The sequence below is a fragment of the Platalea leucorodia genome, assembly GCF_965183815.1.
Source record: "Platalea leucorodia genome assembly, chromosome: 15".
NCBI classification, from domain to species: Eukaryota; Metazoa; Chordata; class Aves; order Pelecaniformes; family Threskiornithidae; genus Platalea; species Platalea leucorodia.
The window spans coordinates 1,873,663-1,900,211 of NC_138837.1; the positions used below are offsets into that span (position 1 = coordinate 1,873,663).

At 38.0% G+C, this 26,549-nt stretch overlaps 1 protein-coding gene across 3 annotated transcripts in view; it reads left to right on the forward strand.

Annotated features, from left to right (window-relative positions):
• DENND1A (DENN domain containing 1A) overlaps positions 1–26,549 on the forward strand; it is a gene marked incomplete at its 3' end in the record, with an annotated part of 220,596 nt that overhangs the window by 130,993 nt on the left and 63,054 nt on the right. For all 3 annotated transcript variants that reach the window (XM_082327588.1, XM_082327589.1, XM_082327590.1), the window contains exons 12-13: positions 1,224–1,325; positions 8,643–8,768. In XM_082327588.1, coding sequence (XP_082183714.1) covers positions 1,224–1,325; positions 8,643–8,768 — 228 coding nt within the window. The remainder of the gene's footprint in view (positions 1–1,223; positions 1,326–8,642; positions 8,769–26,549) is intronic.

A 26,549-nucleotide genomic window follows, 5' to 3' on the forward strand; every position in this document is an offset into this window, starting at 1 on the left:
ATGCCTAAGGCTCAACTTTGCCATTGTTTTAGAGCTCTAGTTCCTTGCTTTTAAAGGAAACAATTCCCCCCGTCCCGCAAAACCTTAATTAAAAATTGAGTATGTTTTTGTTCATTTTCCTCTTCAGTAACTTGCATTTGGTCCTACTGATAGGTATGTAGGTACTTAAACATTTGTTTACGGTGTCACTGGGAAATTTCCTTAATTACTGTATTCTATAGTTCCACTTTTTCTGATTTTGAATTTTCAAAGCTTTATTTGAAGAGGGCTTAAATACATATGATTAGTCAGTCAAGGAAAAAAAAAAAGTATTCAATTCTATTGTTAGTGGAGAAAGTGTTAAAATAAATATTTAAATGCTGCTCTGTTTCATATCAGTGATTCATTTACTGTTGTTTAAGCAGGGAAATAAAGTCTGACAATGTTTAAATTCGCTTAGAACACCAATACCTTTAGACACTTAAAGTCAAAGGTGGTAATGATCGTTCTTGTGAGAAATAGGTTGTGCTTTTCTTCTGTATGGCCATGTACTGTTACAGCTGATGTAAACGCTCAAACTGGCTTAGAGGCATTTCTTCCTCTCAATTCATGGGAACAGGATAAAAAGTTCAGACTCGCTGAGCATTAAGAGACCAGGATATGGCAGAGTTATTTTTCTCTTAGCTTTTCTTCATTTTAGTTAGTTATTTATTAACCTCTGGTAGCATCCATTTTACTTAAATCCCTTTGTAAACTTGTCTCTGTTGGAGTTCCAAAATTCAACCTGGAATTTGGAAACCAGTTCCCATCCCTGACTTACTGCAACTCTTAACTCCTAGAAAAGCTGCTATTTACTGTTATTTAAATTAATTTATAAATATAAAAAGATAGACTTGAAATCTTGTCCCAGCTAGAAACTGCTAAATGTGCGAACAGGATACCAGAATTAAGATAAACAGAGGTGCTTGAATAATCTCAAACAGTAACTCTCTGGTTTCAAAAATTTCAGTATGCACAATGTTAAGAACTTCTACCTGCAAATTGACGGTTAATTTTTCAGCATTGTAAAATGTGAATAAATAAAACAAATGATGACAGAAAGACAGGAATGTTGGTTGTTTTTAAAATGCTTGAAGTTTTGTAATGCCATGGTGTTATGCCATCGCTTCTGTCCTTTATACGTAAGATTTAACTGTGCATCCTTGTATTTTCCTTTCCCTTTTCTTAAATTTGCTCATATTTAGAAAGTAAGAAACATGGCCCTGGAAGATGTAGTGATTCTTAATGTAGACACCAACACACTGGAAACCCCTTTTGATGACCTTCAGAGCCTTCCTAACGATGTGGTACGTATGAAATGATTTATTTGACTATTCCGTTACTTAAAAGTGTAAATCCTTTTGACCTGTTCGGTTTGTAACTGAGCTGTCTCTTTGTGTTACTCTCGTTATTATAAGTAAACTGCTTTACCTCAATTCTTTACTGTTTTGAAGTGTTAAGCAATGAAAATTTGCAGTCATATTTTTAAGCCTCCTAATGAAAATTAGGTAATGCTCACGTAAGCTAGAAATGCTGCAGCAACCCAGGTTCGGTTTTGGAATGGCACGATCAAGTTTCATCTAAAGAGTTAGTCTTTTATAGGGGAAAAAGAGAGGAATGAAAACCACACAGGTTATGGTACGTCTGAACAGGAAACAAAAATTCAGACTTCTTTCTTCAGGGCATGAAAAAGAAGTACTATTTGAAACCATCTTTATCCATTCCATTAGGCAAAAAAAACCCCCTGCATTTTTAGATAACTTTTGTTTTCAAATTAACTTTTTTTTGCCTCCTGTGACTTCCTCCAGGTGAGTTTTAATGAACTTTCGCGCTTTGTATCCTGAATTATGCTCTCAAATGGGCTACTTCATATTCACTTCCAGCACTGCTCAGTGCATATAATTTGGAACTTATTTTCTTTCTCATTCAAACTTTTTATTGGTTATTTATTTATTTTTTAATAACTTGATAGAAATGTTGTATAAATGCTTGATCTTTCCCTTTAATGAGACAAAAATACATCCAGCTTGCTGCTGTAATCGTCGTCACTAAAGAAGCTGAGAGGGAAGAGCGGTAAAGTGAGTAAGAGTGGAAGAAGCTATTTTTAAGTCAGAGGGTGACTGTTTAGGAGAACACGGCAGGGGAAATCTGGATTTCTTTTACTAGTTCAAAACATTGTGCTGACAGTTAGATCTATACCTTTTTATGTGTAGTTGAGAAATAAAATTGATATGCAGGGAGCTCAACATAAGCTGGTCTGTCTGAGGGAAAATTCAAGTAATGGTGAATAGCCGGTGCCTCCTACTGTGACATCCCGTCATTCCTCTGTGATCTGTGGTGTGATCCATTCTTCGAAAACAGTGGGCTCTGGATAAAAGGTCCATCTTGATTGTGAACATTTTGGCTTTAGTCAAGCATTTAGTCTATAAAAGTTACTTCCATGAATTTTTCTGGCTTTATATAGTTTTTCATTTGGATTTCACTCCCAGCATCCAAATCTGCCAGCTGGTCATCGCTCGTGCCGCTATCCGCAGCCCAGGGACTGACAGACTTGTAAATATCATGGAATTATGTAAGAAATGTCTGGATACAGTGAGCGCGGGGCCTCAAACATGTATATGATTTGTCAACAATCAAGTATTATATTAGATTTTATGAGACTTCATTAAAGGAGCTGTTGTAGGCACGCTGTAGAACATCAGAAGAGACTTCACCAATAAACACAGAACTTCAAGCTTTGGAATGTAATAAATTTTAAGAGACTTCCTTCCTTTCATTATTTACTTTTACTTCACTTTTATAACAGTAGAGAGTTGTGTTTTATTAGTTCAAATTTCTTGATTCAGTTTTCCACAGGTCTGTTTAAAAGCTACATTTTATCTTGGAGGATGTTTGGAGCATAGCAGAGGAAGTGCTGCCAGCAAATTCAATTAACTGGCATGGCTCACAAATAGCGTACATGGTGTATTTTTTTTCACAACTGCTATATAAATACAGCTGGGATTAATATTTGTCGCAACAAAGCCTTAACTTGAATCGTGTTGCGTTGTGTAATTAATGTTTGGGATCAGTGTTTATGTCTTATTTAGCTTTGTTTCATTATTTTAGTTACCTAGATAATGAAGTTTTCTCCTCCAGGTCTTTTCCTTTCCTTCAGACTGCTTAATATTTGGCTTTGACCACTAGAGAGCAGCTGCTCTTCTTTGCAAGAATTGAATTTCTGTTAGTTCTTTCATGCATCATGTGTTTGGAACTGTAAGTGGATCAAGTTGTTCATCTCAGCAGGGAGACTCTAAAGCCAATCCATTATACTTTTTTTTCTTCTCCTTTTTTTTTTCTTTTGCTTCCCTGGGAGGATGGGGAGATTCTGGGAGTGTGTCTCCCCTCTGGTCTCAGTCTAAACAGATGCATTTATGGTCTGAGAAACTAAAAATGTCTTCAGCAGTTTCATGATCATAAATGGCTGTTATGTCAAACTGTTCTGCCAGTTTTGCTACTTCATGTGAACAGTGAGCAATTCATACACTGCTGAACAGACACAGAATTTACTTTGCTGAATTAAATCTGTATTCAACAGCGAGGAGAAACATCTTCTGTGTGATGCGTTCGCCATCAGGTAATTAACCCAGTGGAAAATTTTTGAAGCTATTTTTCCCCTCTCCTCGAGCAGCTTTGTTAATCAAGTCAAACAATGCCATGAAGTCCTATGATTATTTTAGAGCTTCAGGTAGTGGGTTGTGCTTGAGTTTCATGATAGTCATGTTGCTACCTAAACTATTGATTCTCAGAAATCTAGAATGAACTATTCATTAATCTTTTACTCCTAGGATCCAAACAAACATAGGCTATAGTGAAATGCCTTTCCACTTAACATTTGCGTCACAGGAGCTGGGCAGCGTTGAGGCAGGTCCAGCAGAATCAGGTTAGGTCGGTTCTTTGCCCCGGTGTACCGCGGTGGTACCTGCTAGCGGTCAGACTTCCCGAGCTGCTCAAGTCAGATCCCTGAAAATCAAGGTGTGTACTACTGCATTACTGATTAACTATTTGAAATGTGAAAAACTGCCCCTCCTTCGCCTTCTGCTTCTGATATGTTGCTGAAAATCTGGCAGCATGAGAACGCCCTGGGAAGTAACTTTCCTTTTAAAATAGTCAATATTAAAAAAAGAGATTTATTAAGGACTGTGATTACAATAAGTGCATCTGCTGCTGACAAGTCTCCTACACCACCGTCTGTGTTGCAAGGAATAGCAAAGAGGGGGTAGTAATTTTTTTTTATGCAACCCTTATGGATTTTTCATGTATTTCCAAATAAGTGTCATCTTCTAGTCTTAGTTGTAGTCAGAGCTTCATATTACAAGGAATAAAGCATAAGCTCGCTCTGTCAACTTGTAGTTTTTATTAAATGAAGCCCTGATGCAATGCAGTGTACTGCGCCAAAGAGATCTTGCATTTCTGATGGCTGTGAGAGTATTGTAAATTTGCACTAGCCTATGAATATCTGAGGCTGTCAGTAATTTAGCTGTGTGTGCTACTGTTGTCCATTCATTAACAAGTTACAACAAGTAGGAAGCCTATGTTACTGTTTTTCACTTAGTGGGAAATTAACTGCTTTCAGGACAGCAAGAAGTACTAAACTGCAACTCTATAGCAGAACCATTTTCTTAAAGGTGAACCCATTTTTATTTCTTACACTGTGTTTGCAATAGAATGTTTCTTGCTTTATTCATGTTGACAACTGAAAAGCCTTGGACCTAATTAAAAGAATTTCCACTAGCACCTTTACTGAACCATTTCATTATGCTGCATTGCACAGATTGCATTTTGAAACATGGTGATAGTTTAAATCTGACCTTTAAACCTGAACTGCCAGAAGTATAAAAATCTTCTTTAAAAACACTCTCGGGGTAGACTGCATGTATATGTGTCTGTTTGGCTAGAAATAATCTTCATATTGAGTGGTCACAATCTTATTTTTTTTAAAGTATTACTGCCTCTTTAGGCAGGAAACATTCATAATTCTACTTGTATAATCTACTTTGTCTTATGTACTAATTTATTCCAGAGTAAACATGAATTATTTTTTTCTTACTTGTTAGTCTCTTTAAATATGTTGCCATTAACATTTTCTTTTTTTAAAAACTATGACATGCCTATTGCAAGAGTCCTGATTGAAAAAGTAAAAGTGTGCGTATATAAAATAGACATCCTACAGTATTTGATTTAGTCTTGGAAGAGAGCAAATGATCTGAAAGCTTAAGGAATTAGCAAAATACCTATCGATATTCTACTTCTCTACCAAATAGGGAAGCTGAAACACAGAAAGGCTGTGACTAGCCTTCTGAACTTTTAGTTTGTTGTAAAACGAAGCATAGAGCCTTTTCCTTCTATATAGATGGCAAGTTCTTTATCTTCATGTGAATGTTTAAAGAAAACCACTTATAAAAATGTTTGAGATGGATTTGGAAGTTACTCAGAGCTATAGACATTTTATTGCATTTTTAAGAACTACCTTTAAGTGGTTTACATAAGTTAATATAGGAAATAAACACATACTTCATCCCTACGACATCAGGCTCCTTCAAACATGGAGAAGTGTGCTGTTCAGGTTTGAAAACCTGATGAAGCTTTTACATTTTGAGAATAACAGAGCTCCTTGAGAGACATTATCTCAGTGAGTAGGAGTGAGCTTATTTTATGGGCATGATAGACTAAGTCCGCTATCGTGTATTATGTTAATATGTGCTTATGGGCTCATTAATGCATGGATCATTGGCATAAGCCACAGCGTTCAGATTTATAAACAATGCTGGGCACGCTCCTGATTATTTCTGTTATACTAAATAACTGTAATGAAAATCTTTCTACAAGAGAAGCTGCAGGAAAGTAGTAAAATTAGCTGCAGGAAAAAGTAAAAGGAGATCTCTTTGCAACTGTTTTGGTAAACACAAATGCAAATATAACATCTAGTTTTAAAAGAAGAAAATGTAGTGCACAATACGGATTATAGATGTAACACCTATACAGCGAGATGAGGAGTCCCTGTCCTGCCCTCCCCAAATCTAAGACTACTGAAGGTGGAAGTGAGGGGTGTGCTTACAGGAGGGGTAGAGCTGAAGCACTCACGAACAGTTGTTCAGGAGAACCAGCCGGCCGTTTGCTACTAAGGCGGGCTGGTAGCAAAACCCCGAGGCAGAACAAACTCATCCGGTAGGATTGTGGAGATACGGATGAGGCCAGAATAAGCTTTTGTTAGGAGCTGGAGGATGGGGAAAAGGTCTTGAAAAAGAATTTGAACACTTGAACCATCAGCTTATATTTCCTGAGGTATTATTGGTACCCTCGGAAAACAGTTATGTTCACTACAACAGAATCTGCTTACTCTGTGAATAATATTCTTAGGACGTTTCTTGCGTAGTGTGAAGTATATAGAGCTACCCCAATGGAGTTTTTCAGAATAGCATTTGAAAAAGGACGATTTGCTAGTTATGGATAGAATTATTTCTGTTAAATTCGTAATGTGGGTATTTATGGAGTTATTCGTGTTCTCCTGCACATCAAGATGACTAGGGATTTCCTGGCTTTCTGCTTTCCTTCTGGAATCGTGGCTCCCTCCTGTCTCTGCGTGAGGCATCTCATCACACGCGGGTTTTGCACGTGGCATGACCGCACCCTCCAAAAGCACTAGCTGAATTTCTTTCAAGAATCAGCGCCCAGATTGTTGGTTTTGTATTGCTCTGTGTCGTGTGGGATCTGTCTCAAAAACTTACCTTGTCCTGCTTCTGTCTGCAACGCCAAAAAATTGCTACTGACATAACTATTTGTTAATGATTTAACGTAACCTATAACCGTTGCAGCACAGGCACAGCAAGCTTGATGTTAATCTTTGAAAGGCTTTTTATCTCCTTTCCCAGCTTGTGTTTGGGAAAGAAAAACGCTGTCACTAACAATAATACATAGATACACAACCTTACTTCAGTAGTTACTGAGCTCTAAGCACTAGAAAAGAGACGTCAAACTAAGTCACAACCTTCTTGTGTGTATGAGAAATTCTGAAGCGCAGAGCACAGTAATGGATAATCCTCTAAAACTGCAGCCCTTGGTGTACACAGAAAACAAAGAATATTCAGGTAACCTGGATCATGGTAGTTTTAAGTCTGCCTGCATAGAAATGTGTTTAGTTGATATTTGCTAAGTTGTGATGGGTAAGTGTCTCTGTGTAAATGGTAACGAGACCGTTAGGGCTGTGTTCGCCTGAAGTGCGGCTCTGTGAATCCTGAGGTGATTAAACACCTCCACAGTGGGAGGGAGAGGGCAGTGAGGGTTAAGAGGAGGGCCGTCCTGCGCACGGGTGGTTTACGTCTCTTGAGAAACAGGAAGAAAAAACCCTTCAGTAGATATTGACCAGTTTGAAGGACAGAATGTTGTTGCTAATTTGAGACTTTTCAGAAACCGCAGGTTTTGTTTTCTGGGTTGCATTGGGTGTCCGTGGCGAGGCGTTGGCCGGGAGGCTGCAGGGCCTCTGTGAGGAGGGGCCGGGGCGGGACACGGCCGGTTCCAGCCGGTTCCGGCCGGCTCCGCAGCAGGCCCCGCCGGCACAGCTGAGCCCATCAGCAAAGCTGGCGGTGCCTCTGTGAAAGCAGATGTAAGAAAGGGCAAAACGCCCCGCGGCAGAGTGAGGAGTGAGTAAAAGCGTGAGGAGGAAGGAGCGGCAGAGAGGAACCGTTGCGGACAGACCGCCACCCCCGTTGCCGTCACCCTGTGCTGCTGAGGGAGGAGGTAGAGGAGTCGGGAATGGAGGGGGGAAGTTCAGCTGGGAAGAAGGCCGGCGGGGGGAGGAGGAAGGTGTTTTACTTTCTGTCTTTGTTTCTCACCATCCAACTCTATTTTAATTGGCAATAAATGAAGTTAATTTTCCTAAGTCGAGTCTGTTTTGCCCGTGATGCTAATTGGTAAGTGATCTCCCTCTCTTTCGGCCCACGAGCTTTTTCTTCGTGTTTTCTCCTTGAGTCCTTCTGAGGAGGGGGAGTGAGAGAGCGGCTGGGTGGGTGTCTGGGAGCCAGCCAAGGGAACCCACCAAGTGCATAAATAAAACTCTCATTTTGTTAATTTCCATTAAGTCTCTGAAATACAAGGGAATATAGCCTTAAAAGACAAAAAAACCTTGTATTTGTGGCAAACAAATTTTTCAGACCTACAGAATTTGTTCTTAGCCTTGGTGATGGATGGCCTGATGATGCAGAACAGTTTCTCTAATGTCTGATGTTTGAATTAATTTAGCTGAAATTCTTTCATGGATTCTAATCAAGAATGACACAGAACTTCATGGACTACCTTTAAGAGAGTACTCAACAGCATGTTAATGGTGGATTTTAAGTAGGAGGGAAGGTTGAAATGAAGCTTTTATTTTCCTATTGGTTTCTGAACAGAATCCAGTCACATCTTAGAGAAGCAAAACAGCTTGAAAAGTAATGCTTTTAGAACTGAAAAATTCAACTCTGAATTCACAATGTCACTTTTTGTCGTAACTGCTGCTGTGGTTAGCACATTTTTCATTTCGCTGGGCCCCAATGTGTTAAGCTTTGTTTGTGATATGAGAGTGATCTAGACCCGTTGTGTGATTCCAGGTTTCTGCACTGAAGAACAGATTGAAGAAAGTCTCTACAACCACTGGAGATGGTGTTGCAAGAGCATTTCTAAAAGCACAAGCATCTTTCTTCGGGAGCTACAGAAGCGCCCTGAAAATTGAACCTGTAAGTAGGAAATTAGTAGGCATAAGATGTAAATCCGCAGCTGTGGTGGGGGAAAAAAGCTAACAAGAATTCAATGTGTAGTATAACACACTTTTACTAAGGTCAGCATTGTGGCTCTTTGGCTGAGTAGTACTGAAAGCAGTGTGCCAGTCTCCAAAACAGAAAGAGGTGCCACAAGCATGGTCAGTCACGCAGGGAGAAAACTTCTTATGGAAAGGTGTGGGTGCCGGTTGTTTTTGAAGACAGTTAAGTTAGAGGAGAGATGGTAAAAAACTATAAATTAATGATCATAGGAGGCTAGTGCAGAGTTGACCATTTTCTCTCACTGCAAAACCTGGGTATTCATTGTATTATTTTTAAAGGTAGTAAAAGATATACTTTTTACACAATATATGCTTAACTGTGAAACATGCAAATTTATGGAATCACGGAGTTTAAGAATATAATTAGTAAAGAAATGTGCTTTTACAGAAATATGAAGAATGTCTGGAGTTATAACTATTGACGATAAATGTTCTGTTAGGGAAATGCAATCTCTTGCTTCTGGTTCGGAGCTAATCTCTATTTAGCAATGATTAAGTGCCATCTGAGTGGGGGAAGGATTTTTCTGTACTTGATCTTGGGTTTTATTGCTTCTAGTGAGGCATCTGTTCCTGGCTTACTGTGAGTAGCTTCATGGACTTCAATAGAAATCAGTCCAGCCAAATTAATGTATTACCACATGTTTTGTGACACTCTGGTTTTGCTACCGTGTACTTAGGGCGTTCCTTTTAAAGTGCGTACATTTTGCTGACAGACAGTTAGAGGCAAGGTAAATAGTATTAGGCACATTCGGGTATAATTCATGAGATATGTCCCAGAAATATGGAGGATGAACAGTACTAACTGCAGAGTGATCCACAGAATATTTCAAAAATATTCTGTGTTCCCTATTTCTGAAGCAGGGGAAAACTAACATGCGTGCAAGTCAAATGCAGCGCTAAATCTCAATGTGGTGTTCACGGGCTCATTTGAACTACTGTTGTTTAGAACTCTGGCTGCTTAACAAGATCATCTCTGGAGAGGACAAAACGTACTTTTGTCTTAATACCTTCTTCTCTTCTGCAAGGAATTGGAGGCAGAATGGAAAATTGGTGGTAGCAGTGGAGAGCTTGAATGCCACTGGGAGATGCTAAGATGAATTCTGAGTGTAAGTGGGGAGGCTGAATGAGTGGAGTGAAAATGAAGGCTTACTAGTTGAGAAAAGGTGTTGTATTTTGCATTCTACTGCTCTGTGAAGATTAATGAAGAGATCCAGCATGCAGACAAGTAATAAATCTAATTTTAATCATGATGTTAAAGGAAAAGACCAGAAGTTGGACTGCAGGCGTAGTGTTTCTTGAGGTTGAGGATGTTTCAGTAACTAAAGTCTCTAAAGTACTATAGTTTGTCTTGTTATTTTTAAAGCCAGAAGGAAAAAAGAGCTCAGTCTGAATTTTAAACAGTCCAGTTATCACCATCAAACAAGCATTATTCCAACAATTCATATTCGGGGTTCAAAAATGACTTTTGAAGTCAGCATGAGTCCTTCCGCACCTTACTGGGGGAATCCATGTGTCGTGCGTGTGAAAAAAATGAATTGTACTGACTTGTGTATGTCTGTCTGGGTGTAAGTATTGGGCTTTTAAAGCATCTAAGGTGAAATAATGAGAGGTATTTAAAATGTTGTCCGTATAAATAACAAAAATGAAACCAGCAAGGCACTCTGGCTGTAAGCCTCCTTTATCCATGTTGGGGAGACACTGAGTTCCCTTCATCCATGCAGGCTTCCTTGTTCTCCGATGCTCCTCCCAGTAGTTGCCAGGCAACTCTGGGAATATTGGTGTATGCTTTGCCTGGATGTGTGTGTGAGATTAACTAGTTAAGGGATTTATGAAGAAAAATAAAAATTTAAATTGCTTTTCTGGAAATACCATCTGGTATTTTGAAGGCTGAATGTTAAAGATGAACATTCGAAATCAGTTCACAATGGCACCCCTAGAAATTGCAACTTTGAGGGACAGCTAACCTGAGGAAGTTGAAGAAATTGTGTGATTTGCTTATCATTCCATCAAAGAAAGCTTGTACACATAATTGTACAAATATGTCGTAAAATCCAATTTTAATAATTAGGAAGTGGAAATTTTCAGGGCTTTCTTTCCCAAGTCCTTTTATAAATCAAAAATTTTATTTCTGCATGTACATTTCAGTATTAAGATTTAGATAAAGAAAATTTGCAAGTGTTTCATGTGCTGAACCTGTCAGAGTCAAATGACCTGCATTCTGTTTCCAGTTTTGCCACAGACATCCTGTGAGGTATGGGACAGGTCGTACAAGTACTTTATACTTCACTTGTGTTAAATGCAATTACTGAGAGACTCTTGTTACTGTTAGGAACATCACACTTAAAAATTCATTTGAAACCGTTGGAAAACCTGATCTTAAGAAGAAGCAGGAAAACTCCAAACAATAGTGTGTAATGAGTAAAACAAGTAGGAAATGTACTTGCTAAGTTCACAAAAGAAAATGGGATTGTAATTTAATAACAAAGCATGGTAACTGGCAATTAGTAAGGCACCTTGCAATTTAAAGCCCTGTGTTTCTCTGTTGTGCTGTGCTTCAAATGCTGCACTTGAAAGAGTCTTCTGTACTCTTAGGTAATTCCATCTTCGGCAGAGCAATCGTGTTCATTGTTATTTCCTGTCAGCTGGTGAGCTCGGTTTGCTGAGTTTGTGGATTATATACTCCCAGATATTCAAAGCGGTCGTGATACACATCTTCTCATATAAATACGGAATGGCGGGAGTTTCTTGTTGAATAGTGGAAAAATATTAAAGTGTATGTGGCAACTCTTTGATGGCTCTCCACTGATGTATCAGAATCCACAAAGACCACAGCGGCTGTCATTATTTGCTTTAAAATTTTAATGTCTGTTTGGAAAAAATTATTTTGAAACTGTTACTGGTTGTTAGAGTTGCAAACAAAATCATTTCAATGTGTCCGAGACAAATAGAAAAGCAAGTGGAAGAAATAGCTTCTAGGAAAAGAACATATTTTCAAATACCTGCATTGTGGTTTTTTTCTCGTATCACCTTCACATGTCATCGATATGGGGCATAAGCAATACCGACCATGATGTGGTTCTTTGTATTTGATGTCCCATAACTCAAGAAATCTGACTGTTCATTTAAAATCATTGATAATTAGGAAATAAATTCTAAGAAGCAGCAGCTTTTCTTCTTTTCATAGTTTTTGTCTCATAAGACAGTTTAATTTCATAGACCATCTCATCTGGTATGAGTTGACTTTTGGGGATAAATGGTGTGAAGCTATCTATCTTTCATTATTCTGTGTAGGCCCAGAATGTGTTACAGAGCAGACTTTAGATTCACATTCTATTTAAGCATAGTAAGAGCTCTTATTCTGTTCAGAAGCTTTTGCTCCAAAGATACAAGGTTATGGAAGGTGTATACGAAGCAGTACACCCGCGATGCATCAGTTACTGTTGCTGTAAACTTTCTGAGGCCTTCAGTGGCTAGAACTTTTGCATGAAAAAACATACCCAGATAATACAGTCTGCAAGTCTAATGATAAGACTTATGTCACAAAATAACTGGTTCAGTTATGTTTCCTACTGTGTGTATGTGTTTTCTGTAGTTGCGTTAAGCCAGATTTTAGGTATGGAAGAGTATCTGTTACATGTGATGGACTTACAGTCTCCACAAACCTCTGTTGCTGTTAAGTACAGTAAAACCCCTTAGAAGCGGTGCGTTTACTTGGCTGTATTGAGGCAGATTGTTATCTTTATGAATATTACTTAAATTTTTGACAGTGACACCAACGTGAGCATTTTGTTTACTTGAATTCCTTTTTTCTAAATTCCTGATTTTTTTGCTGTTTGCAGGGGGAATGCTTTTATCATCTTCTAAATATGTGATTCACAAAATTAGGTCATCTTCAGCAGAGATAGCTGTATAATTACTACCTGTGTGTAAAGGTGGTCTGTAGTACTTAATAGTTGTGTGTATATAATAGTGTGTGTAAGGGAGGGGGGAAATGAGACTCACGTTTTCTGCAGCAAGGATGTTGACCGTGCACTTTCTTCTGCTGACACCTAGTGGTTAGAGCCTACGTTTAATTGGTTTTCTTCCCCCGACAATCTTTGTTGAGAACCAAACACCCTAACACCTGTGAGTAACGGTGAGCTCACGGTGTAGGCTGACCGAAGGCAGCAGCATGTAGGTACGAGACAAGACGACGTATGGGGTTCAGGTTTGGGATGCTGGTACAGCTAGCCTAAGCCATCTGGCTGCTTTTTCACCTGGCTCGGGTATGAGAGTTAACAGCAGGCTCCAAGTTTGACGTACAGTCTTCTCAAGTGACAAGCTTGCTGTCTGTTCTCTGGGTACGTGGGCACTCCAGTGAGCTTTGCAAAGGGAATCGTGTATGCTTAATACAACATTTTCTAGCCTGACAGATTTGAAAAGCTTGTTTACTTACACTTTGCTTTAAAATCTGTATATTCTGAACAGGTATTTCTGTTTCCACGTCTTGGTTCCTTTTGTCTGTATTTCATTGCTATAAATACACAGTAAGGTGAAAACTATTTTTCTTTTGCAGTGCTGCTACCTTTTGTATGGTTAATTAAGGGGGGGTAATTTTAACATTCATAACCCAAATAGATATCAGTATCTAAGTGCTCCTGCAGGTAGGTTTCTCTTCAGCTTTGCTGTTTTGCACTGATAACTTCTTATACGCAGGCACTCTAAAATTTGGTGTCTCTTTCAAAGCACCGTATACGTGGTATACTGAGGTGAGAGGTATATGTAATGCGATGTGAGCTAAGGTAGCCCGTTTTATTTCTGACGCACCACTGAAGAGACATGTCTGTGCATGAGATTCTGGTGTTTGTTTGGATTTGAATCAGGATGTCCTGATTTGTTTTTAAAAGGCTGACTTAGTTGTTATGAATTTGTTAATCTAGTTATTGGGGTGATGAACTCTGCATTCTTTGTAAAATGGTTTCTTGTGTGTATTGTCATATTACCTAAATCTAGACCTTTCTCTCATTTATAAAATCCATGTAAACCTGATTTTGGTGGATTGAAAATATGCTAGATATTCATCATTTCCATATTTTATACTGGATTTACACAGTTGCGACACCTGTGAGTATTTCCAGTATGTGCCAGTCTGTGGCAACAACGTCTCTGATTTGCGGCAATGTCTCTGAGGAGGTGGAACAATTAATATAATTGCATTACTTGTAGCAAGAACTATATTTCTTAGTATTTGGCTCATACTATCTTCTTGAGGCCTGCCCAGCAAAATCTTTCATTGCTTTGCTCTCCTTGAGAGGCCCTTCTCTCCGTGCATGAATTGGAATGAAGCAGTAACAGTGCTGTGATCTCTGTCCAGTGCTAAGGGGTGTTGCTGGCTACTTGTTAAGTATCAAATTTTGCACTGTTTCTAAACAAAATAAGCCTCAAAATAGCAGGGGGGAAGAGGGCGAAGGGAGCTGTGATGGTATTAAAAGTGTAATTAAATTGTTTGTGAGGACGTTTTGAAATCAATGTCAAAATGAAAAAAAAAAAAAAAAGGAGAAAAATGTGACTTTATTTTTAGCATCTTATTACTGATTAATACTATATTGAGAGATTTTTTACCTTTTTTTTTTTTTTTTTTGTAATTGAAAATACGCTTTCAGTCCATGGCCAGTCACTGTCACTGTTTGCAGCTTCCTTGAACATAGTGGTGTTCTGGTTTGTGGTGTTTCCCCCAAGAATGAAACTGTCTACCTCTGGCTCAAACTGAGGAAATATGTTGTTATAGTTTAAAACATCCTCTGTTTTTCAATTACATTTGAAACATATGGAATAGTAGTTGGGAGCTTACTGAAGCTTTAAGATGCTAATAATGAAACATAACGATTTTAAGTAACTACTGGTACTGCAGCGATTCTGATAGTGGATGGTACTTTTAGTAATTGTTGTATTATGTACCATTATCATTGGAAAAATTTCTACATAACCTACATCTTTCAGATTGAACTAGGATCATAAATAGTTATCGGTACTAACTTGAATGCGTTGGGAATTACTGATAATAAATGAATCTCTTCAATGAAGCATCAATTAATTTATTTTATGTCTTCATGGTTCATTATTCAGTCTTATTCAGGTTTATTAGCCTGAGCAACCATCAGTTGTATAGCTGGATAATTTCTGACTAACTTTAATGGTTCTGAATGTATTTGGTTTAAATTTAACCTAGATATTCTTTAGATGCATCCACTTAAGAGTAAAGAGAAAATCTGTTTCTGTAAACAGAAAGTCAGAAGGCAGAGTCAATGTACTTTTCTACTTCCACGCCTTTTATGCACTTTCATTGGTGAAGTTACTTGCTAATTTGTGGACAGCAATGTGTTTAAGATGTTACAAAATGTTTTCTAATCTTAATAAGAAACTATTTATTGAAACTCGTATTTGTATTATATATTCCAGTTTTCAAACTGCTTTAGCTAAACCATACTGGATGGCTGTATTTATGTTTTTATGTATGCACTGCTGCCTTAGTTCTGTTCTCCTGTCAAAGCCTGATAACTTATATTTGGATTCTAAATAGAAGAGACAACATACTACCATTTTTCATAATTGTAACTTTGATACAAATTTTCTCTTAATATGACGCAATTTGAGCAATGGTCGGGGAAAAAAGCCATTATGAATAGGAGGAAAGAAAAAGTTAACTTTTCTTTTTCAACATAACTTTCAATTCAACTTAAGGAAATAATGTAATAAGCCTTTCCAGTTTGTGGTTTTGTCATAGTTGTGGAACTGTATAGGGACATCTGAGGGAAGTGTAAGACATTATACTTTCATGAGGGGTGTATAATTAAAAAAAGGTGTCTCCTTATTGTATTTCCAACTTCTTTTTTTTTCCTGGAAAAAAGTGAAAAACTTTCCTGCCTTCGTGCAGGAGTGTAAAGATATTTCTGCAGAATTGTTTTATCCCCTTGTTCTCTTTTGACAGTTTCTATTATCCATGCTAATAAAGATAGTGCTCGTTTGATTACCCGTGCTGCAGCTGCTGTGTATCCATACCTTCTGGAGACACTGGTATTGACCGCTGCACTCTCCGGTGGGGTTAGCTGGCCATCGCGTCCTTCGGCGTCTGCGGGAGACGCCGCCTACCTGATCCCTCTTACGTCAAGCACCACCTGCAGCGCTCAGTCTGTAAGGAGGAAGCACGAGGATGCTCTCCAGTTCTTCTTTCCAACATTGTATTGGTGTAAAGATCTTGCAATGCGAGATACTCAAGATGTGTTGCTGCCTTATATCTTGTTAGTAGATATTAGTTTTGATTCCATCCCTGTTATGAATTCCTTCCTCAGAATCAGTGCTGCTGTGTTGTCAATGTCGTGGTATGGATCCTTCCATACGCTTGATCGTGCTATGCTGCTGAGATACTGCACAACTGAATTCTAGAACCTTCAATGTTTCCGAGTAAATTTATTCTGAGTTTTAACCTTGGGGCATTGGATCACTTTCAAATGAGACTTAAAAGTTCCTCAAAATTTTTTAGGAAAGCAGGTGCAACTTAGCAGTTAAAAGGCATCTTTAAGAGGCATGCACCTCCATTCTGGACAGGACACAGCTTGACAAGCATCCATTAAAAATTAATCCTGTATTCATTGTAACCTCTTACTAGAGAATCTGCCTTAACAGCTGTTACTATTCTTGGTATCAATACAGTGGTGCAGCCACTGAATTGCTATCTTACTTCTACAAAAGTAAATATTTTTTCACAAATCCACTTGCACAGTTGCAATTTCCTACTGTCCCAGGATATTATGGTTAACATCTCATCAATCTTGGTAGAGTTGTTCCTCCTGGGAGCTCTGAACGGGTTCTTATTATCCAGGGTACTGTAGCTAACTATAATGAACTAAAGTATTGATGTTGCTCTGGCATCGTATATTTGCTGGGCAAGAACTGTGTGCACTTTATAAGAAAGCTGTTGCTCTTTACCTCTGTTTAAATTCATGGCCAAGGAAAGTAAAGTTAAGATTAGTCCCATAGATATTTAGGTCTCCTACAGCAGTGGGAGCTTCAAAGTGTTTTAAAAGGACAGTTTAGTTACCCATTTGAGGTTTTTACACCACTAAGGATTTTTGCTTTACGGATTTGTAAGTAATAGCATGGTACCAGTAACACAAATTGATACATTTCTCAGGAAAACTTTAAAGCAGCAGTGTGATGGCATGACATAAGGCTACTGTATTAATTATTTTATATCAATCCCTTGCCCAGACTAGCACTATAAATTCCTTTAACAATTCCAGATCCAGGAGATCTCAGTAGGACAGAAGTCGGAAAGGAAGAGTAGATGATGTGTGGTGCAGAGTCAAAAAGCAAATGACAGATGAGTCCAAAAGGAAATTTTGTTGGAATATGTGTGGTGTAACGTAAAAAAGTGCATGTTACATACTGGTGCATAATTCATTTTGAAAAGGCTTTGTAGCACTCAGTGCTTTATCTACTATGAAGTATGATTGTTGCCATGGTGAATTATTTTTTTAAGTTATTCAGTGGAAGAGTAAATAGTTGTTTCCCACTCCCAGTAATTGCCACATCCCAGTTGCTTCCTCTACATAGCCATCTTTTGCCTAGCTTTTTTTCCCGCATGTATATTCTAAAGGTATACATTGTATACAGGGCAGATCCTTCCCTTTCACCAGAGCGGTCTCTATAGGTCAGGGGTTTAGGAGTGTTTGTCCATATATAGAAAAAATGAAGAAGGAAGATCACTAATGCTTATATTAAATGTATACAAACTTGCTTAAAAAACCCCAAAACTGTAGGGGAAACAGTGAGCAGAAGCATATAAAACAAACCTTTTTGTTTTCCTTGCAATTTTGTTGTGCTCCTTTTAAAGTTAGTGCTGATGTATATTTAATAGGAATTTTCTCCCGCCTATTTTTACTTTTTTTTCCTGTTCAGTTGCTGTTAACTCTCAAATATATGCCTGTATAGACAGTCTTGTAGTGCCTAAATGATGGTAATTTCTACATCTCATCCTGATGACTTTACTAACGGATAGGAGTAGACAATGACGGTGGCATTGACGGTGACAGTGTGTAAAACCTGGTGTTTGTATGATAGAAATGGAGATAAATTGAATTGGTGTATATTCTGGAACTGAAACTGAAGACTTTTTTTTCCTAGTATGAAGATTCTGTGTTTTGTGGCATTTTGAAGACCCCAGTTTTGACAATCTCGCTTAGAAGCTACCTGTAACGATTGTTCTGTTTTACCATTTACGGAAAGCGTTCTAGAAGACATACTTCCCAGAATTCAAAATCACGGGCTGAAAAAGATCTATGGGGGAAAGGCAGTTTTGTTTGTTTTCTGTGTGGTTTTTGTTTTCATTTCAGTCCTGTTGCTGTGTTTTGTCTCAGGGTGTTACTGTTCCTGCAGACAAGTTTCAGCTTTTGCTGTTTTAAATCTTAAAAATGGCTCTTTTTCTAGCAAGCGTTTACTGTTCTTCAAAACGCGTTTAATATTCTACATCTAAGTCTGTTGAGATATACATATGTTAATGAAACTGAAAAGACATTCTCTTTAATCTCTTTAGCAGTCTGTTATATTGTAAACAGAATTGTTTTGTAATTTCCGAACTGTTATAAGATACTGTGTTGTATCATTCTGTATGCCACACTCGGGGGAAAGCCAAGATTCTGAAGGAAAGGTAATAAAAAATGATATTTGAGAAAGTTAGCATGAGCCTCTGCTGAATATGGCATTTCTGCTGTAAAAGATGCCATCAAACTTTCCTGTCCATCATATGTGTTAAAGTAAAAAACAAAACAAAACAAAAAAAACAACCAAAAAAACCAACCAAAAAACCACCCGCCCCACCAACACCAAAAAAACCCCAAACAAAAGAAAACCAAATAAAGAAAACCACCCCAAAACCCAGCACGGGAATGGTTTTGTACTTCAGTCTAGAAACGTTGCCCGAAGTAAGGGATCGCGCGCTCTGCATCTCGTAGCGCGCTGACGGCAGTACTGGATGAAACGTTAAGTTCCTTTGACTGTGGTTTTCAGAACGCCGATGTTCACAGGGCTGCTCCTGAGATTATTAACGTTTACCTGTTTCAGGCTGACATTTAAGTTTTTGTGGTGTCTTAGTTTGTTGGATGCTGTGAGCAGCTGAGAAGTATCTTGTGTTTCACTGAATAAGTAACTTCGCAGCCTCCATAGAAATCCTGGGTTCGGCCATCAGACGGGGCAGGCTCACCCGTCTGTCTGCGGTGTTGGTGCTGCGGAAAGAAAAGTAGCTTTGTTCAAAAGCCTCTAAATCTTCCTATTACCAGGGAAGGTTGTACAGTGAGGAGCAGCTCCGTGATACTTCAGCTTTACTGTGGAAGGATTTGTACATTCAACTGATAAATTATTCGGCTTTGCCTTTCACACCTGATTCTCTGGTTTTTGTGCTGTTTCGTACACTTGTTTTTGTTTCTTCTCAATTTGTTTCAAGCCTTTGTTTGTGTGTTTTAGACTGACTTTTGCCTGTGTTTTTATTGTGTTTTCTCCTGATACTTCACTTATAATTGAGAGCGCACAGCCTCAGCAAGCAGTGAAGCAGCGGGCAAACGCCTCCATGCAGGAGAAGTTGAAGATATTTCCTGAACTAATAAAGCGCAGGGGACTTAGAGCAGAACAATGAAGCAAGTAAACAAACACCAAGCATAAAATAACATGACCGTTGAATTCAGCTTCTGTGTAAGGCACTCAGTGACTGTGTGTTTTTTTAAATGAGCTGTAAATAAGTTGCGTTTGGTATTAGGGAAAAAAAAACCCAACCAAAACAACACAGCCCTCACAAAAAAAACCCAAACACTAAAACCCCCCCCCCAAAAGACCGTTCAGGCAGGTAGGGAAGGAGTGACGTTTACATTCTCACTAGTATGAGCAGCTGTACAATTGAACAGAAAGTATTACTTCCCTTGAAAGATGATGGTAGAAGAGATTTTTGGTATTTGGATTTCTAAAGTAGGCTTCAGTAGCAGGCAAACTTGATGAAATAATGATAAAAATGAGAATATTTAATCAGGTTAAGAACAAACTAATAGGGCTTCATAGTAGAAGAATCATGCCGCTCTGGTCTTTCACCATGCACATTATAGATTGTGTATGAATTGGAGCATATAGTTTGTACGCTTATAGTACAAAAAGAGTAGAGTGGAAGGCAGTAAATCAAAATGATTTGTAATGATTTGCATAGATAGGTGACAGAGCTCATACAATGAAAGCCTGAAATGCTATAGGCTTAAAGACAGAAGGAGACGTGTATGCAGGACATAATTGACGGCTCAGTTTGTTTGCTTTCCGTGGCAGTCGGCGTAGGACACCTGCTATCATTCGGAGTTGTACTTTTCTTCAGAATCACACTGAGATATTTTGATACCGCCCTTGGGCTTAGCAAAACCCCATGTGAACGGGGCTTCAGCAGCGTGCTTGCTGCCGTCTTGGTTCTTCAGTCCTGGGGAGGGACGGGGTACTGCTTGCCCGGGTGTTCAGGTAGTGCTTGTTACTTGCTTAGGGCTTCTGGAAAGGGAAAATACGGAGGGGGACCAAGCCCCTTTTCTGCTTTGGCTCTTGCATATCGTCAGAGAATTGGGCAGCTCTTTTTCACAAATATGTTGCTATTGGTATGGGCAGAGCATTAGCGAAAGATAAATTCTGGCTCATGACCAAAATACTGTATAGGCAAAAATGCATTTTAGCATTGAGGACCACCTTTTTCTTCTTTCTTCTGTTTTGGGGGGCACAAAAATGTGAACTCTGTGGAGGGCTGATAATGCGTTGTTCTTTAAAACGCACACTACTTCAGTCTAGTAAAACATCAGCTGAAAAGATTCCGTCTTTTCTTATCTTTTTCTAATTTAATTCATTGTTTTCTGTTCCTTTCATTCAATAAGTAGCAGCTTTTGGCAATGACAGATATTCTATTGTGACTGAAATATGCATTTTGTAAGTCATAACTTTACTTGGTATTGAAATAAACTGTGTATGTACAGCGTGCAAGATTTATGCAGAACACAGCTGGAGGTATTCTGCTTAGAATTCCTATGGTTTAAAATGTCTCTTTCAAGTTTGAAAATGTGTTGTGAAGTAGATACCATTATGATAATTGGAAGTTCAGCTTCTCTGTCTTGCTCTATTATTTTTTTTGAATACAATTAACACATCACACACACTTCACCTGGTCTCTCCTCATTTACCTCTGACACTTCCTTGATATTTATTTAGACACGTGTGGTGTCTTTGCTTTGAACTCAATAGTTGGTATATTTGCTAGTTGGTTTTTTTTAATAAACATTTTTCTCGTTTAGAGATATACAATTAGTTTGCATTGTTAGAGAGAAGTATACATATTGATGTCAATTTAAGTCTTTTACTTATTTGTTAGATGATCAGGACATAAATTGTATAAAGACTGTAGAGAAAAATGTGATTACTCTCAAATCAAAATACCTGCTGAGAAGTTGCAGAAGCAGCTCATTTTATTATAGTTCTCACGAGGGAAGAGTACAGAGAAGATATGCAAAAAGCTATCTAGAGAAAGAATTTTAAAAACTATGAATAGTACATTTAATTTGAAATGGTTATATTTTCTTTGAGGTAGCATAAATGTGAAACACAGAACTCAATGATTTGTTTGAATTAAGCCTTGTTCTGTCAGATTAATCAGCAATGCTTTTATTTCTGAAAAGAAAAGAATGACAATAAGTTTGTTTTAAAAATAAAACCAAATTCCTAAACTGGACTTAATAAAATACTGTTGGCATAGTTTTTATATCTTAAATAATGTGTGTAGTGTGCTGGGGTATGTAACACGTATATAACTATTGGCAACGGAACACCAGTATCCTCCAGAAGACAACTAGAAATCATCTGAAATAGTTCTTATAATTTTGGAAAAAAAGAAAGTCCCTCTGACAGATCAAATTTTAGTGATACCACAGGAGAAAAGAATATGAAAATACCATAATACTGTATTTCATTTGTGGAAATTAGGTTTGGAGTTTTCTTTTTTTTCTTTTTCCGTTTTATTTTAGTTTTAGGAACACTCCTAAGGCTTGGAGGTGTAATAAGGAAATAATGCAAAATCCAGTCGAAGCTTGATCCTCATGATAAAGCAGGAAATTACTCTGAATAATTTCATTAATTTTAGCTGCCGTTTGGAATGAACCGGGGCGATGTTTTCGTAGAGTTCCTGTTCACTGTCCATTCCTGTGATAGCTGTTTTTCCGTCATATTTTCAGTAACTGTATTACTGAAGATGTCTGCTATTTGTAAATTAGTTTATTGCAGGAGAAAGGTGTCATCTACTGAATTAGAATTAATTTTCTTTGTTTTAGAATTGATCGACTCCAAGCTTTTTCGGGTCCAAGACTCTAAGGTTTTAATATGAAAGTTAAAAGCTGTTTAGAAAAAAAACGGAAAGCAAGCTATGCCCTTGAATGAGTTTTATTTAAAACGTGATTTTTATTCTTATGAAAGGTTTGTCTCTGAGTTCTCATGCATTGCGGAGAGCCTTCCTTGTTTCCTGCAGCACCAGTTAGTTACGAAATGGAAATCCACACAATGTGAAGGGTTCTGAAACGTTGTCCACAACCAAGGAAGCGTGGTTGTGACAGAATACAAAAATGAGGTGTGTTTGGTTGCTTCCCCGTAGTCATCACCATGGAGAGATCCATTGTTCCACAGTTGCATCTTTGCTGGGTTGCTTAGGGAAGGGCATGATGCAGAAACCATTAGAACAGGGCATTTATAAAGGAGACCTGTATCACAGTAATGCAAAAGGAAATCAGTGTTTTCTTCTGAGATAGATACCTTTGACTTGGACTTCCAATTTTCAAAATGCACATTTACAATTATCTCTATGTAAAACTACTTGGAAGAGTGGGGTTGGTTTTTTGTTTTTTGTTTTTTGTTTTTTTTTTTTAGAAATCATTCTGTAATAAAATATTTCGAGTACTGGCTAAGCTGTAAAGCTTAGGGCTGATAAACAAAGCATCTGAAGCCAAATGGCCCCTTAGCTAACCCCAATTAAAATAAAGATTTCATTGCGCTCTGTCCTGACAGAGAGGGAACATATTGTTGCCTTTAAGGGAGTTTGGTTTAGTTAATGAAAGAATTTATTTCATTTTTTCAAACACAGAACCTAATTAAATAAGTTTCAACTTGACTTGTAGTTGAGGACATTTTAACTCCTTAAAGGTTACTTTTGTGTCCAAGCATAGCTCTCTCCTGAATAATTTCTGATGCAGTATTTAGTTTTGTGATTTATAAAAGAAATTTCATAGCAGATCTCGTGTGAGTAACTATATGCCCGTTTTATATATACATACATATATGTCGTTCATTCTAAAAGTGTAAAACTTGTTATTGATGTTACTCTCTTCAAGCATCCTATTGGCATTAAGTATTACTTAGAGATAGTAACTTACAGTAGATTCTTGAAAGTGATGTGGAAATGAAGGTGGCATGGTTTTGCTCTGAATGCACTTTGAAAGCTGTAAATGATATATGAACATTGCTTACTCCTGCTGCTCAATGAAAAGGAAGATATATCAAAGAATTATTTTTGGTGAAGCTCTCCAAGCAGTAGTTAAAATCTCTCTCTCTCTCTCATGTTTTTTCTTAGAGAGGATTAATGGTGAAAATGAAAGCTATTTGTAAGGATTACAAATGTGATTTAGGTTGCCTTTCTTCAGGATTCGTCTGTACTTGTATAGCTAAACTTCATCTCCCGTTCATCAACTAATAATTTATTACGTATTCTCCATGAAGAGTATATGAAAAATAAAGAACGCTTTTGTCTAAAGATGCTTCTTACGTACAAGAACGTTTTATACTTAATACTTGAAGGCAGTCAAAGAATGGGAATGCTGTCGCTTACCTTACTTTCTTGCCTAAAATTTAAAAAATGGTAAATAGCTGCTGTGTCTCTGGTAATAAAATCATATGAGATGAGTTACAGTCTCTGTTGAATGATAGTGAATAATGCTCTTTGGCTGTGTTGTTTATACTTTGTCAATGCAGCAACTGTAATTAAAAGCACCTAACCAGCATTGTTCAGAAAGTGGTGGGTTCTTTTAAATTACTTGTTACAGAAGCTGAATCTCATCGAGGAAGTTCATGCTTAAGGTAAATAATTTTTAGTTGTAACAGGTATGTAAATATTTTCCCCAAACGTATCTATGAAACTATAAATACATATTGTTTTGGAGCAGTGGCTTTCCAATTAATAGGGAGGACTTCTTGATAAAAATTCTAAAAGCATACATATGTTGCATCCCCTCATTTAGGGATTTTAAGCTAATGTTTGGAATATCTGTTCTCTTCCAAATGTCACTTAATCATGTGTTCTCCTTTACATGTTGAATAAATTGCATTCCAGTTCTCTTAAAATGAGTTTCCAGGGAGAGCAAAGCAGCTGTCTCCAACGAAGGGCTATTGATTTCCCTAAGTCAAAGTCATTCCCGAGGCTTTTGACTGCTTTTGCTTCAGGTCTGTGCGATGCCGGATTTGATTGTTACCTTCAACTATGGAGGTAAATGATATTCAAAGAATTTCTACCTGTGCGAGGAAGTAAGTCACAAAATACTTAATGGTTTGGGAGGAGCTTGCAGGGGCATTTTTGCTGAAAAAGGGTATTCTTTGATGTGGGTGTGAACATGAATGAAATTGAGGACTAGATGGTACGGGAGCCCTAAAAATCTCTTACTCATTTGGCATATGTTACAGATCTTGAGATAACTGAAATGCAGTGCTGTTCTGTTCTCTTCTGTGAATTTCTGTAGATCATTATAATTAAGTTGTGCTTCAGAAATCTCGAGAATAGTTGCCAAACATAACCGTAAAGCATCACATCTAGCCAGAGTTCTAGATATCCTCACTCTGCCCTAAAGCTACGTTTCCCATCCATTCTCTTGTCATAGCGTATTGTGCTCAATTTTAATTAAATTTTAATAGCAATTTTGCAGTCATAACTGACATGAAAGTTTTCCAGAGACTATATACCCACAGGATATTTCCCTTATGTGTTTTTCTTGTTTCTTGTTTTTCATCTTGTCCAAATTCTGTTCTTTGGAAAAGTCTTTGGTGACGGAGAGCATGAAAGAGAAAATGAAGAAAACGGTGTAACGACTTGACGGACAAGTATCAATTTAGAACCAGAAAGAATCAATTGCATTTTTTATTCTTTGGGAACATTGATTCTAATAGTTATATAAGAAGTCTTAAAAACTGATATATTTGATAAGGATCTTGGGTTTTTACTTATGTTCAGTGTAGCATGTACACTAAGTATTCTACATTTAGGTTTCAACGTACAGATGCTGAATCTTTAAACACTAAAACTACTTTTGCAATGCTGCAACCTGCAGTTCTTGCTTTTCTGCCTTTAAGGCTGTTGTATTCACAAATGTTATGCACAGCTTTTACTTTGATATCCCAGAGTCTGAAAAGTCACTTTTTATGCTTAAATAAAAAAAATTAAAACAATGTTGGATCATCAGTCCTTATTGCTGTATAGGAAGCCCTGTAATATTAATTGGTTGTCAAATCCCTAAGAAATAACGGATTAACGCGCTTGATCGTAATGCCCTGTTCAGAAGCTGAAGTTTGCTGATGTCCCCAGCCTCTCTATTTAACGCAATTACAGATATGCATTCAGGACATTTGAGTGGATTGCATTTCATTAATATGATTTGAGCAGACAATACTAAGTTGCTGTTGGGCCCGCTCTGACAGCTAATTACTGAAGTGAAGTGTGTACATGGCTAAGAAACAATGGAGCACTTGTCAGGAACATTAAAACAATGCAGAAATAGTGCCAAATCTTGGAATCACTCCTCTGAGCAGTTTTTCTTGTCTCTGCAGACCAACCTTGGGATATATATGATTGTGGTGGTGAGTTAGACTTGGGAAACAAAGTTTGTTACTGTTGACTAAAATGCAGCATAGTTCTGTTTTGCCCTTTCCTCTGTTTAATTCAGACGCTTGTGTGTGCTTACCCCGATTGCTAAACACACCTACCTCTTGCTTACAGACATCATTTTTGCACATTTTCCCCCACAAAATGTCTAATCTGGTTATTTGAATACCAGAGATACTGCGAATGTCAGGCAGTTTTGTAGCATTATTTAGAGGAAAAGGTCTCCCCAGCAATTTGAAGGAGGAGGATAGGGAGTGACTTCTCGTTGTCCCTTCCAGTATAAAAAACCCAGGGCCAATCAAGTGAGGTTTCTAACAGCGAAGGTTCGAGATCAACAAGGAGCTATTCTTTGTACGATCGGCAGTATCCCTGCCACGCACTTTATCAGATGATACTGGGGAAGTTTGTACGGGTGTTGAGGGAGACTGGAGGGATAACTGGGAGAGGCCTCTGTTCGGGTTTATTTAATACACAAGCAACAGCAGACTCAGTAAATTTCTTGAGATGAAGGTCTCAGTCTGATCGAGTCTGAGGGGAGAAATAACAGTCAGGCTTTCTACCTTCCTGGTCTTTCCTGAACATCTGCTTGTGGCTGCATTGGAGACAGAACACCAGGCAGATGGACTTCTCATGTGATCGCTTACGGCCCTCGGGTTCTAAAACTGTGGTTTTCACCGCTTCTCTTGTCATTTATTTTTTTTCTTTATTCTATATTTGGGTATCAACCACTGGAAATGAGGTGTTGCTAGA